Source organism: Bufo bufo, chromosome 4, assembly GCF_905171765.1.
Source record: "Bufo bufo chromosome 4, aBufBuf1.1, whole genome shotgun sequence".
Classification (NCBI taxonomy): Eukaryota; Metazoa; Chordata; class Amphibia; order Anura; family Bufonidae; genus Bufo; species Bufo bufo.
The window spans coordinates 300,959,055-300,974,578 of NC_053392.1; the positions used below are offsets into that span (position 1 = coordinate 300,959,055).

Sequence of the window (15,524 nt, forward strand, 5' to 3'; positions counted from 1 at the left end):
CTATGGGTCAAAGATGTAAACTTGTTCGCTAGGAAACTAGCTTTACACAAAGAATTTAAAAATAAAGTATATGCAACTGACACAATGCAAAAACGTGAGAGAGAAGCAGTTGAGACACTTGAACTCTTGATGAGAGAAAGTGAGGGAGAAATAGTTGCCCCTACCCCCCCCTTTCAGCACGATGACACCCAGGTCTAAATTCACTCCACCTTTTGGCAAATATGCCAATATTCAGACCTTTGTGGATGTAGTGACGAGAGACTTACAAAAAATCAAAGTACACAAAAATAATACATACTGCAATCTAACCACAGAAGAACAAGCAGCTATGAAGGATCTAGAAAATGAGAACCTCATAATAAAGCCCTCAGATAAAGGGGGGAATATTGTGCTACTGGAAAGAGAATACTATGAACATATAGTAATGACACTCCTAAAGGAAAACAGTACTTATAGAGAACTAAGTACTGATCCAACAGAAAAATATGTCTCAGACCTAAAAAAAAAGCTAAAAAATGCCAAAGACAGGAAATTAATCACTAAAGAAGAGTACAGTGTAATGTTTAAATCACGTCCCACTATAGCCACCTTCTATGCCATTCCCAAAATCTACAAACAAAGAGAACCTATCCCGGGTAGACCCATTGTCTCAGGCAACCAGAGTTTGTGTGAGGGTATTAGTGAGTATGTAGAACTGGTCATCTCCCCATTCGTGAAATCACTTCCATCATATCTCAAAGACACCAAGGACACTGTCGTCAGGCTGCAAGAGATCCAAGTCAATCCACAAACATATATAGCAAGTTTGGATGTTGAAGCCTTGTACACCAGCATCCAACATAGCCTAGGGATACAAGCAATAGAACACTATCTTGGCACTAAAGGTGTTCAATATCAGGAGCACAATTGTTTTGTTATAGCACTTTTAAAGTTTTTGTTGGAGCACAATTATTTCATGTTTAATGGGAAATATTATTTACAGTTAACTGGCACCGCTATGGGCACAATTTGCGCACCAAGTTTTGCCAATCTTTTTTTAGGGTGGTGGGAAGGTCTTATAGTCTTCACTGAGAATTAAAGCAAGTACACAAAACACATTTCTTTTTGAGGTCGATATATCGATGATATATTGATATTTTGGGATAGCACTGAAGCACTTTTTCACGAATTTGTTAGTCAACTTAATGACAACCAAATTGGTATGAAATTTTACGGCTGAAATACACAAAAGCACCCTAAATTTCTTGGATCTAAAGATAATGCTGCAACCTGACGGCAGTGACCAAACGGAAATATACCGCAAACCAATGTCTACCAACAACTTCTTACACTGGCAAAGCTTTCACCACGAATCCCTCAAAAAGGGAATCCCAGTAGGGCAATATTTACGAGCCAGGCGGAATTGCTCTACAGAGGAAGCATTTGAAAGTGAATGTAACACACTATACTCACGGTTTTTAAGTAGGGGTTATTCCAAGAAATGCTTACACAGAGCATACAACAAAGCAAGAAAGATAGAAAGAACGGAACTACTAACAGACCAGACTAGAAAAAGAGGAGAAAAAAATCATTCGCTGTATAGGCACGTATGATACAGCACATAGTGCCGTAAGACAGATTTTGAAACGGCACTGGCACATTTTACAAGCAGATATTGACATACAGGAAGTGATACCACGATACCCCATGATAACTTACAGAAGGGGAAGGAATATGAGAGAGATGCTGGTCCATAGTCACTACCAACCTCATAAGACAACACATAAAACAACCTGGCTGGACCATAAGGGATCATACTCATGTGGTGATTGCACCTTTTGTGGCCAAATGAAGACCACAAAAACTTTTGAGAATCCAGTGGATGGGAGGAGCTATGAAATTAGAGATTACATCAATTGCAAAACGAAAGGAGTAGTGTACATTATCAAATGTGACTGCCCCAAACTGTATGTGGGTAAAACCACCCAAGAAGAAGTTCTGGGGAGTGACAAAAATAAAATCAGGCCCACGGAAAGACGACATAGATAGAAAATCACAGCAGGAGGAGACAAAATGGATTTACCTGCTGAACAGCCTATCCCCAAGAGGCCTAAATGAAGGGTTCACATACTCGTCCTTCCTATAGCCAGCACCCCCTCCTATAAAAACAAATAAAATAAAGCAATTAGTAAACAGAAAAGAAGGCAGACACAAGAAGATACAGTAGTAAACAAAGTAACTGCTAGCAAAAAATAAAATTACGGAATGAGTGTAACTCTTCAGGCATAGAAATCACAATGGAAATATACTTACCCATAGCTGAAAACAATGCCCTGAAACATGTGGCATGTATAGGCGCGGCAGACGCCGCATTTGTGTGAGGGGAGGCGCCAGCAGGACTACAAAAGGTAGGAGCAGCGAGCTCCCGAGTGACGCGGTCTTCAGCTACAGCTGACGTCACTTCCGGGATTCTCCTGCTCCTACTCTTGCACCGGCGTCGGCGTGGAACGCGATCCCCCGATACTTCCTCCGGTGGGTAAGTATAGGGCGTGCAGCCGAAGCGAGGGACCGTACATCGGTACACACGGAGGGTAAGTGGGGAGGGGGGGGGCGGCACGGCGCAGACACCAGCCAGACACCAGCCAGACACGTTTTCACACTTACCAGCGGCGCCGGATCACTGGCACGCACGCCCGGTCCTTGCGGCGCATCTACCTGCTTCCTCACATGTGTTCTTCCAACAGGTTGGCGCTAGTGGCAGTTCGGCATCCCTCACTATAGCAGCGCTTACTGTGGGTGTGTTAAAGGCATTGTCTGGGGATGATAGGGCTGTGGCAATGCAAACATGGGAGTCCACCATCAAGTACATTTTCCTTACAGGGCGCCAGTTTCAGTAATAAGAGAGAAAAAAAAATAAAAAAAAAAAATAAAATAAAAATAAGGGGAGCATCTGCCTGTGGGAGAGGGGGGGGGGAGAGGAAAGAGGAAATATTGGCGATGGTGACATTATCCTGCTGCTGATAGGTCACGTAGGGGAAATTCTCATAAGGGGCGTACGGCCCGGGTATTCTGCAACAATCAGCTGCGCCCCCTCATCGCCGGGGCGCTAGTCGCGCATCACCATGTATTATCAGGTTCACGTGTCTGTCTGTCCTCTCTGAGTACCCAAATACGCTTAGCGCACGCGGGGCGCGTATTTGCAGTTGGCTCAAGCTACGCGTGCTGGGTTAAATGATGGTAAATGTGGATCAACGGTCAATGATTTAAAAGCGGTCCATGACGTGTAGCGCTCTGGGGTGAAGGGGGTTGGGCTCCAATGGTCAAAAGATCGGGGTTAGGATTGTTATCTTCAAAGCTATATCCGTGTGTCTGCATTTACATTTTGTCCTATACGCCATTCACTACCAGAGCAGCGTTCGCTGTTGCATTACATTAATACTCTGCTCACTTCAGATTGCATTCATACGGCTGCTTGATACCATGCTCCTCATATTCATACTCAGAGCTGTGCCCATACCATGTTTTAGGCTCCACTCACATCCAGAGCTGCATTTACCCACTTATTCTTACATCATGTGTTATACTCCGCTTCCACCCAAAGCTGCATTTCTTTTCATTGCTACATAATGGTTACTCTGCATTTTTACTAGGGCTATCAGCACACCGCTCTGATACCGCTCTTCCGATAAACATAGCTGCTTTCTTTTCAGGCTTACGTTTCTTTCCTCGATGGTTTGTTACATTCCTTAGGCCTACCCCTTTTTCTGTTGGTGTTCTTTAAATCCTGGTTGGCATTCACTCAGACTGGTCTCCTTTACTTCGGGTTCGCATTCACTCAGATTGATCCCCTGCCCCAGTTAACCAAATAGCTCCCTAGTGGACAGTGGGCAATAGGAGTAAGTTCCTACAATGTTTCACAGGTGTTCATTCGTTTGTCATCAATTTCACGGTTGGGTAATGTTTCATTTATGCAAGTGGTTCGGATCATTAATGTCTATGCATTTTCCATTAGGTCTGGCTTACGTTTTAAATTACTTATCGTCACTGTAAGGTCATCCAGGTCAGTCTCTTGGCTCAGGGGGCGTCATGGCTTAGGGGGCCCGATGACCGTTCTTCATGTTGTCCGTTAGGGGTACAATAGGGTGTAGGCTGGTTAGAGTCCTAGGTTGTTGGAGAGGGTCATGGTTATGCGAGTCCCCAAGTCATACTGGAGCTGCATAAGTGGTCAAAAAAAAATAAATATATATATATAGATATATATAATTAAAAATCCGCCCTTAGAATCTCTCTCACATGGCTCCGCCATTAGTCTCTCACGCATGACCTCTCCGTTTTAGTGTTACACATATGGCTCCACCGGTAGAGTCTCCCACGCATGGCTTCTCCATTTTCAGGTTTACACATATGACTCCGCCACGAGTCTCTCACACTTGGCTCCGCCATTAGAGTCTCTCACGCATGGCTCTCTGTTTAGTTTCACACACATGACTCCGCCATTAGAGCCTCCCACGCATGGCTTCGCCATTAGTCTCTCACCCATGGCTTCTTCGGGTTTTAGGTTTACACATATGACTCCGCCATTAGTCTCTCTCGCATGGCTTCGCCGTTTTTAGGTTTACACATATGACTCCGCCATTAGTCTCTCGCATGGCTTAGCCATTAGTCTCTCGCATGGCTTCTCCGTTTCAGTTTACACACACATGACTCCGCCATTAGAGCCTCTCACGCATGGCTTCTCCGTTTTAGGTTTACACATATGACTCCGCTATTAGTCTCCCACGAACGGCTTCTCCGTTTTAGTGTTACACATATGACTCCGCCATTAGAGTCTCTCACGCATGGCCCCGCCATTAGAGTCTCTCTCGTATGGCTTTTCCCTTTAGTGTCACACATGACTCCGCCATTAGAGTCTCTCACGCATGGCTCCGCCATTAGAGTCTCTCACGCATGGCTCTCTGTTTAGTTTCACACACATGACTCCGCCATTAGAGCCTCCCACGCATGGCTTCGCCATTAGAGTCTCACGCATGGCTTCTCCCCTTTTTGGTGTTACATATGACTCCGCCATTAGAGTCTCTCACGCATGGCTTAGCCATTAGAGTCTCTCACGCATGGCTTCCCCCCTTTTAGTGTTACATATGAATCCGCCATTAGAGTCTCTCACGCATGGCTTAGCCATCAGAGTCTCTCACGCATGGCTTCCCCCTTTTTAGTGTTACATATGGCTTAGCCATTAGAGTCTCTCACGCATGGCTTAGCCATTAGAGTCTCTCACGCATGGCTTCCCCCCCTTTTAGTGTTACATATGGCTTAGCCATTAGAGTCTCTCACGCATGGCTTAGCCATTAGAGTCTCTCACGCATGGCTTCTCCATTTTAGTGTTACACGTATGACTCCGCCATTAGTCTCACGCAGGGCTTCTCCGTTTTAGTGTCACACATATGACTCCGCCATTAGTCTCTCACGCATGGCTTCTCCCTTTCAGTGTTACACATGTCTCTGCCATTAGAGTCTCTCACGCATGGCTCCGCCATTAGAGTCTCTCACGTATGGCTTCTCCGTTAATTTTTACACACAACAACGCCATTCGAGGCCGGCTGCTTAGTCCCACAACAAGTAAGTTCCATGTCTCATTCTGCCTTCAGACCCGCTCGCATGGCTCGGCAATCTGTGGCTCGCAATACAATTTCTCGTGGTGGCTCGCACATGTGACTCATGCCATTAGAGTCTCACTCACGTTATTGTTCTCCCTGACTTTTATTTTCTAGGTTGTTGGGTTTCATTGCTTTCTTTATTAGCAGTCATCCCAGGCCTGCCTTTGCGGACATCATCTTCTCCCAGGCATGCTTACTTCATCTACAAACTCGGACTGAGGGTGTTGGTGTCCGGCCTAAGTCCTGGGTCTCGGTCCATCTTCCAGTAGGAGGTACAGTAATAAGGCGCAGCTTACGAAGTCCGTCATGTCTGCTGACACGACTAGTCCTATCACGACTATAGGCGCAGCATACACAGTTCATCACGACCTTAAGCATTTTTCTGTCACAACTGCAGGTATCGTGTACGTTCTGTCCTCATTACAGGCAACATTAGCTCGGTAATCGATATAGCATGTATTCCTGTGGATGGTTCCCCAGGCCTGGTGGGCTTACACATTTCACTTAATTTACTACTACAGTAAGACGGCAGACACCATGTTCTGACTCGTGGGCCCTTAATAGGAAGTGTGGCCTGGGGAATAAGTAGAGGTAAAGTATTTTGCCACCAGGAACAGTTGGTGCCCGATCTGGGCCCTGGGCGGATGGTTGGAATTCATCTAGGCCCTACCAACAGATTCACCATTGTTTGTTTCAGTCTGCAGCTCTCAGGATTCAGACCTTCTCGTAATATGGTCATACGTTAGTCAACATAGGAGTAAATCGTTTCTGGTTATTGGCCACTCTTTCAATTGCATCAGCATTAACCATCTCCAAGAACGATGTGGTGGTACACATGACAAAGAGGTAAGGTAGATGGTAGTCACTGTGATATATACGGTATATTCCGCACCTCCATCGTGAAGGGTCTTTTCCGTTCAAAATCGGGTGTCGTAACGGTATGTATATATTTACTCTAAACAAGGTCGGCTCTTTTTGGCCCCTTTAGGCCACCCTAACACGGCGGTCATGGCATAACTCTACTGCTCATGGTAGATAGGGTAGGCCCGCCTTTCTGATAGCCTATCCGACCACAGGTATTAAGCAAATATATCGCGGCATTTGTGGGAGGGGAGGCTGATTACAAGGCTGATTACACGCACCAGTGGGCCCCAGCTGACGATGATTCAGCTGATCTCCCCTACTAGCTCTTGGCTCCGTTCCCCTCAGCATTCTAGTCTTCCCAAAGCACGTCCGGATCCTCCTCTCCAAGCTAAAGGTAAACCCACGATCTATCACGGGGCATTCCTTTAGGATAGGCGCAGCTTCCGCAGCTTCAAAATATATAGCACCCCAGCGCACATCATAATGTAACTAGGTCGGTGGCAGTCGTCATGCTATACCAGGTACATTCCCAATCCACGCTCCGAAAGGTCTTGTGCTTTTCAGAAGGTATTACTGTAAGTCAGTAACATGAGTCCTTTGTACCATCCGGGTCTCACGCGTCATTTTTGGCCCCCTTTAGGCTTTCCTTACACAAGCAGTTCCGCCACACCCCCACTGCTAAGGTTAGGGCTCATCATCTGCTAGCCGATCCGATCACAAGTATAGGCGCGGCAGACGCCGCATTTGTGTGAGGGGAGGCGCCAGCAGGACTACAAAAGGTAGGAGCAGCGAGCTCCCGAGTGACGCGGTCTTCAGCTACAGCTGACCCTCCCACCCACAGCCCTCAACTCACACATCCTCCTTTCAAGGTGGCCCCCTTTAGGCTTTCCTTACACAAGCAGTTCCGCCACACCCCCACTGCTAAGGTTAGGGCTCATCATCTGCTAGCCGATCCGATCACAAATAAAGAGTGCCAGTTATATTGCATCCAAAGAGTGCCAGCTATACTGCATCCATGAAAGTGCATAGGGAAAAGACACGTATTCCTTGGACAAATAACCAGACAGGTTATGTCATAAACCAAGAACTCACATGGGCATAGTTTCATGGCACAGACCCAGCAGAGACTGAAGAACACATCACAGGCAGATGTAAAGCATTACTTACTATAAATATCTGTATGGGTCCGTCCGGGGTGTGGGGGGGCCTGTCCTTCGTGACGGGTGCTCTGGCCTAAAAGGGTCATATAGAGAATCAGGGAGTAGTAAATGCACTAAAAGATATTGACTGATATGTGCCACTGCATGAATGACCTATGCAGACAATGAGGCATTAATATATATACACATATAGAGGTTAGTTATAGTGGTGCAGAAATGCTGGGTCCCAGGATATGAAAAGCAAGAAAAGAGACCAAGCATACACTTTGGAGGTCTGACGACCTAATATATAGGCAACTAAATGTCAAGCAAATACTAACATAAGCCCGGATGAAGTACCTGGCTCTGGGGGTGTTGGGGGTGAAGTCCGATGACATGCGCAGCCATTTGACCTGTTGGGGGGAAAAACACAAGTGGGTAAACAGGCACAGTTGCAGTATCTGACCTTTGAAAGGTCTAAAACAAAGTCCTATGACAGGCGCAATGATGAGTTTGCTGGTGAAAAGATCTAAGTCCTTACGCATGCGCAAATGCAGCACTAGACCGGGGATGTGATGAAAACAAAGTCGTAAAAATATAAAGTCCCGTGACATGCGCAATGATGAGACTGCTGGAAAAAAGATCTAAGTCCCTACGCATGAGCAAAGGCAGCACTACACTGGGGAAATGATGAAAACTAAGTCCTCTCACATGCGCAGTACCATTGCCGACTGATGAAAATCTCTAAGTCCCCAAGACATGCGCGGCGTGGAAGCATGACATGCTGGGGCTAGAACAAATCAGGAAGCTTGGTCCGGATGGGGGTGGTCGCCGAGGGGAGGACCCGGCGAACGCTACCAATCACAACCCGAAGCCCATGGGCGGAGATGACCTCCATTGGACAGTCCTCTATTGATGACATGACAAACGAAGGGTATATAGCCAAGTCGAGCAGTAACACGCTCACACCTGCCCAAACCCCTGAAGACGCCGGTACTCGGCGAAACATGTCGGGGGGCTGTGTGGAACTTATGTTTTAATTCAGTATGGTCTCTAGTGATGGGAAATAGGAGATATTAGACACATTGAACCTAACTTTGCTGGCTAGCGCGCAGCCAGTAAGGCAACAGTGTATATTCAGAGAAAACTACCGACTATAATCTAGAGACCAACTGGCAAATTTTTAACAAGGTGACCGCATATGTTTCAGACTGGCTCGCGGCGCAGGCACAGGTAAGGGCTTACCTGTGCCTCGCCGGACTTGTGATTTAAGATGGCAGCCCGCATGTGTTCGAGGGCGAACACGGCATCACTGTTCACAAGTCCACTTAGTACAGCAAGCCCAGGTAGCGCGAGCTCAGAATGAGTTCAGTGGTGCAATTAATAGCACTTGGAAGCATAAACTACTCCCCTTAACCAGGTACACAGCCCGAGGTGCAGGCTCCCAGGGGTGCCGAAGCCTAGAAGCAATGAGCGCTTCCATTAATATAGATGTAAGCGTTCATTGCTAGAGCACAGGGAGCTGTGGTCCTGTCACTCAGCTCCCTGCGTTCTTTCTCTCCCGCACTGAATGGTGAAGTAGGAAGACTTCTCCCCGCTCCACCATTCAGCCTGCGGGCACAGATCGCTCTGCCGGTTGGTGTGGGCGGAGCCTGCAGCCCAGAAATGTGCATAAGCTCTGCCCACACAGTGCTGCAGAGCGATCTGTGTCTCTAGGGGAGAGAGGACTGTGAGCTTCAGGAACAGGACAAGGTGAGTAGTTACTGTGTTTTTTTTTTATTTAACAGAGACAGAGGGCATTTCTACCATGGTGGGAGCACAGAGGGTATTTCTACCATGGAGGGGGCACAGAGGGCAAAATTACTACAAAGGGGGCACCGAGGGCATTACTACTACAAAGGGGGCACAGAGGGCATTATTACTACAAAGGGGGCACAGAGGGCATTACTACTACAAAGGGGGCACAGAGGGCAATACTACTACAAAGGGTGTTACTAGTATTAGGGGGGCACGATGGGCATTACTTCTATGGAGGGGGCACAATGGGCATTACTACTATAAATGGGATACAATGGGCATTCTAACTATGAAGTGGGCACAATGGGCATTACTACCGTGAAGAAGGCACAGTGATCATTATTACTATGAAGGGGGCACAATGGACATTACTACTATTAAGGGGGCACAATGGGCATTACTACTATGAAGGTGCACAATGGACATTACTACTATGAAGGGAGCACAGATTGCATTACTACTGTGAAGGGGGCACAGAGAGCATTACTCTTGTAAAGTGGGTGGGCATAACTGTTATGGGGCACTGAATGGGCATTATTACTATGAAGGGGCACAGAGGACATTATTACTGGTATGAGGGCACAATGAGGGCATAACTACTCTGAAGGGGCACAGAGAGGGCATTATAACTGTAAAGGGGGCACAGATAGGGTATTACTACTTTGAAATGGGCACAGAGAGGACATAACTACTGTGAGGGAGGCACAAAGAGGACATTACAACTGTGAAGGGGGCACAATGAAGGGATAAGTACTTTAAAGGGGCACAATGTGGGCATAACTACCATGAGAGGGCACATATATGGACAAAACTACTGTGAAGGTTGTACAATGAGGGCAATACTACTGTAAGGGGTTACCATTTTTTTAAAGTATTGGTGTGAGGTGCCAGAGAATGGACCCGCCCCGGGTGCCAAACACCCTAGGCAAGCCACTGCATGAAGTCAGCCATGTGTGCCAGAGTATCAACAGGCAAGACTTTTCTGTCGTCATCAGGATGATCTCTCTCAAACTCCTCATTCTCTTCCTCCCCTTCTGCCCACTCACGCAGAATAGGTCAAATTGAACTTCCATGGGTACTACCCTCTGTAGCAGAGGCAACCGTCTCCTGCTCCTCCTCCTCCTCTTCATCGTCCAATTAGCGAGGAGAAGACGAACTGAGGGTGGTCCGGCTATCACCCTGTGTAATGACTTCCCCCATTTCCACCTCTTCCACATGCAAAGCGTCGTCCTTAATTGTGAGCAGCAAGCGTTTGAGTAGACACAGAAGTGGGATGGTTACGCTGATAATAGTGTTATCGCCGCTCACCATCTGTGTTGATTTCTTAAAACCTCACAGAGGTCAGATATCTATGCCCACTCCTCGCTTGTGAATAGCAGAAGCTGACTGGAAAGAAGACAACCATGTTGCAGCTGGTATTCCACTACTGCCCTCTGCTGTTCACAAAGCCTGGCCAACATGTGGAACGTGGAATTCCAGCGCGTGCTCACGTCGCACAACAGCCGGTGAGCTGGCAATTTCAAGCACTGCTGCAGTGTTGACAGACCGACTGAAGCTGTTGGTGACTTGCAGAAATGTGCACAAACGCGGCGCACCTTCACCAGTAGCTCAGGCAAATTGGGGTAGGTTTTGAGAAAATGCTGGTTGGTTGAACATGTGGGCTAGGCATGGGATGTGTCTGAGCTTGCCAAGCTCCAAAGCCTCCACCAAGTTAAAGCCATTATCAGACACAACCATGCCTGGTTCTAGGTTGAGTGGCGAGAGCCACAGCTCAGTCTGGTCTCTTTTTCCCTGCCACAGCTCTGCGGCGGTGTGCTGTTTTGTCCCCTAAGCATATCAGCTTCAGCACGGCCTGTTGCCGCTTCCCCACTGCAGTGCTACACTGCTTCCAGCTACCAACTGATGACTGACTGGTGCTGCATGCGGATAATTCGGAGTTGTTTTTGGCGGAGGAGGAGAAGTGGGGATTGGAGCCACTAACGTAGGTGCTGGCGGAAACCCTGATCGACATAGGGCCCACAATCCTTGGTGTTGTTAGCACCTGTGCCATCCCAGGGTACGACTCACTCCCGGTCTCCACAAAGTTCACCCAGTGTGCCGTCAGGGAAATGTAGCGTCCCTGGCCGAATGCACCTGTCCATGTGTCCGTGGTTAAGTGGACCTTCCAGTAACTGCATTGGTCAGGGCACGTGTGATGTTACGGGACACATGTTGGTGTAAGGCGGGCATGCACACTGTGAAAAATAGTGGCGTCTGGGGACTGCGTAATGAGGGACGGCCGCGGACATCAGGCGGCGGAAGGTCTCAGTGTCCACAAGCCTAAATGGCAACATTTCAGGGCCAGTAATTTGGAAAGTTGCGCATTTCGTGCTATGGCCTGTGGGTGAGTGACTCGGGATTTGCGCTTGCGTTCAAATGCGCTTGCGTTCAAAGGACATTTGTATGCTGCGCTGGGACACGGAAGTGGATATGGTCGCTGATGGTGCTTGCGAAGGTCCAGGTGCAGGGCAGGATGCATCCGGTCCTGCGCCTTTGACAGGCGGTTGGCCAGCACGTAACACAGGGGAAGAGGAGGCAGTGGTGTGACCCGCAGACACAGATTGTGGACCCAGGCGTTCGTCCCACTTATTACAGTGCTTGGATGCCATGTGGCGGATCATGCTGGTGATGGTGAGGTTACTAGTGTTCACGCCCTGGCTCATTTTCATAGCACAGGTTGCAAACTACTATTCTTTTGTGGTCTGCACTTTCCTCAAAAAAGCGCCATACTGCGGAACATCTACCCCTTGGCAAGGGAGATTTACGCAAGGGGTTGCTCCTTTGAACAGTTGCGGTTCTGTGTGGTATGGCCTGCCTTCTCCCTTTGCCATCCCACTGCCTCTTCCAGCCTGTTGCGGTGCTGCAGATCCCTCCCCCTCTGTACTGCTGTCCTAGCTCGGCTTGCTACCTTCCCAGGTTGGGTCAGTGACCTCTTCGTCCACCACCTCCTCTTCCACTTCCTCACTCTGATCATCCTCCTGATTTGTTGACCTAACTACAACCTCAGTGATTGACAACTGTGTCTCATCCTCTTCATCAACCCCTTGAGACAGTAATTGTGGTTGACTCATTGGCAACTGTGTCTCATCATCATCCACCTCATTAAACACTAATTGCCATTCCCCACAGTCATGTTCTTTTGACTGTGGATGTTCAAGAGGTTGGGAATCAGGGCACAAGATCTCATGTCCCTCTTCAAGCGTGCTTGGCGAGAGGGCCAAATCAAGTAATGGCGATGAAAAGAGGTCCTCGGAATATCCAAGTGTGGGATCACTTGTTTGGCCAGACTGTAAATGGTGGGAGGAAGGAGGATCATGGTGAGGATTGTGTTGACCACACTCCTGGCTACTGAGACTGGACTTGGTGGAAGACAGGGTGGTGCTTAACCGACTAGAAGCATTATCTATTAACTAGTTGCACTGGTCTGACTTCAAGACTGAGTGGTGTCCTGCGCCAACCTGCAAACTGGGACATGAAGCTAGGTATCTTGAATGATTGTTTTTCTTGTGCTCTGGCAGCAGGCACTGTTTCTCCGCGCCCAGGGCCACGGCCTCTGTGTGCACCATCAGCATCATGGACACTTTCCTGTCCCTTACTGCTCCCCTTCTTAATTTTAAATGTGATATATGCTTGAAAGTATGTGACATGTACAGTAGCGTAGAATTTGGAAGTGTATGTGCAAAAAAATTTACAAAGGTATTTGTGATGAGTAAACGTTATACAGGACAGGTACCACAGGTAATGTCACAGTTCGCAGTGTCTAGGGAAAAAGTGTACTGCTGTCACTAAGAGTAATGTCACTGATATTTTAGGGATGCGCACACTTTAAACAGGAGATGTGGTGCAGATAATTTTACTGTCCGCAGGAGACACCATCTACTGAAAAAGTGTACTGAATGTCACTGATATTTTAGGGATGTGCACACTTCAAACAGGAGATGTGGCGCAGATATTTTTACTGTCCGCAGGGGACACCGTCTACGGAAAAAGTGTACTGGATGTCACTCAAATTTTAGGGATGCGCACACTTTAAACAGGAGATGTGGCGCAGATAATTTTACTGTCCGCAGGGAACACCATCTACAGAAAATCTGCACTGGATGTCACTGATATTTTAGGGATGCGCACACTTTAAACAGGAGATGTGGCGCGGATAATAACTGTTTGCAGCGGACATCGTCTACGGAAAAAGTGCACTGGATGTCACTGATATTTTAGAAATGCGCACAATTTACACAGGAGATGTGGCGCGGATAATTTAACTGTCCGCAGCAGCCTATTATACGGTATTTTGCGCAGGATGCACTCAAAATATATATTGCTGCTGTCACATACAATACAATAGTCGTTAAAAGGACTTTTGGGTCTCTGAAAAGTTTTTTGTATAAAAATCTTCCTATTACACTCCCTACACTGTCTGTCCCTTCCTATGCACTGCTCTCTCAAACACTGAGCAATTTAGCGCAAGTTGCGCTAGAAACATATATTGCTGCTGTCACACACAATAGTCCTTACAAGGACTTTTGGGTCTCTGAAACGTTTTTGTACAGAAATAATATTCACACTGCCTACACTCTCTGTCCCTTCCTATGCTCAGCTCTCCCTGACTTAGAATAAGCCGAACACGAGTCATCAGGTGTTATATAGCACTCTATGACGCGTTCCGGCCAGCCAATCACTGTAATGCCAGTAGCCAACATGGCTACTGGCATTACAGTGAGGGCAGTACTTACCTGCACGTTTATTAGCTGCTTAGCAGTCGCGAAATGTGTGGGAAGGAGATTCGAGCATTTCGCTCGAGCACATGCGGTACTCGGCCGAGTTCCGCCATGTGTCGAGCATAGCGATGCTCGAGTCGAACTGGTATTCGTCCGAGCATGCTCGCTCAACACTAGTTAGTACTAAAATACAATCACTTAACTCACAAGGACCTTTGCTATAAACTATATGCAGCTATTTGCAATCACTCCCGCAAAATCACACTCAGCACCAGCACTCCGGTTCTTTAAACTCCACTTATTCACAAGCCCACTTAGTACAGCAAGCCCAGGTAGAGCGGGTACAGCAGGTCCATGGTCACCATTACTTGAGTTCCAGACCACAAAAGATAGACAATACTTTTTGGTGGAGTAGTTGTAAGATGTAACATGTCACAGTGTGATAACAGTCACTCTGACACTTCATGCTTGCAAGGAACACCTCCTAGATCCTCCTCTGTGGAGTGCCCGCCTTCTGTAGATGAAATGAATTTTATGTTAGTCAACTTGAGCAGTGCAGAAGAAGGCTTTAGACGTGCACTTGCTAGCCTGTGGTAATGCAGCTTGTGCCTGTGCTGTGGCTGCTCTGCAGTGAGCTTTTCACTCTTTCAGCATCCTTCGAGATTACTATCCTGCACACCAACGATGTCCATGCTCGTATAGAGCAGACCAACAGGGACTCTGGTAAATGTGGCGACCCTACAAACTGTTACGGAGGGGTGGCCAGGAGACTCACCAAGATTAAGGAGATCCGCGCCAGCCATAAGAATGTTCTCCTATTGGATGGAGGCGACCAGTTTCAGGGGACTATTTGGTTCAATGTTTATAAAGGAGAGGAGGCTTCATATTTCATGAACCACCTAAAGTACGATGCCATGGTGAGTGACGGACGTTCATCTCTAATCACCAAGCGGATGCAGCTTAAGGATTTATACTACTTTTACCTTTGGAACTGCATGCAAAAGCTGTGTCCATATAGCAGATATGAAGTTGTGTACGTGTATGTCTCTAGAAAAGAACATACAGGTGAAACTTGAAAAATTTGAATATCGTTCATTTATTTCAGTAATGCAAATTAAAAGGTGAAACTAACATATGAGATAGACTCATTACATGCAAAGCGAGATATTTCAAGCCTTTATTTGTTATAATGTGGATGATTATGGCTTACAGCTTAGGAAACCCCAAAGTCACAATTTTGAGGTCCCCTTTGCTCAGGGGGTATGGATTAATTCGCTGACTAGAGTCTGACACTTTGAGCCTAGAATATCGAACCTTTTCACAAAATTGAATTT

General features: G+C 47.2%; 1 protein-coding gene across 1 annotated transcript in view; it reads left to right on the forward strand.

The window, feature by feature from the left end:
* The first annotated feature begins 14,741 nt into the window (after positions 1-14,741).
* NT5E (5'-nucleotidase ecto) overlaps positions 14,742-15,524 on the forward strand; it is a 162,765-nt gene continuing 161,982 nt past the window's right edge. Inside the window, exon 1 of the mRNA XM_040428723.1 lies at positions 14,742-15,107. Within this exon, the coding sequence (XP_040284657.1) occupies positions 14,787-15,107 (321 nt within the window). The 5' untranslated portion in view covers positions 14,742-14,786. The remainder of the gene's footprint in view (positions 15,108-15,524) is intronic.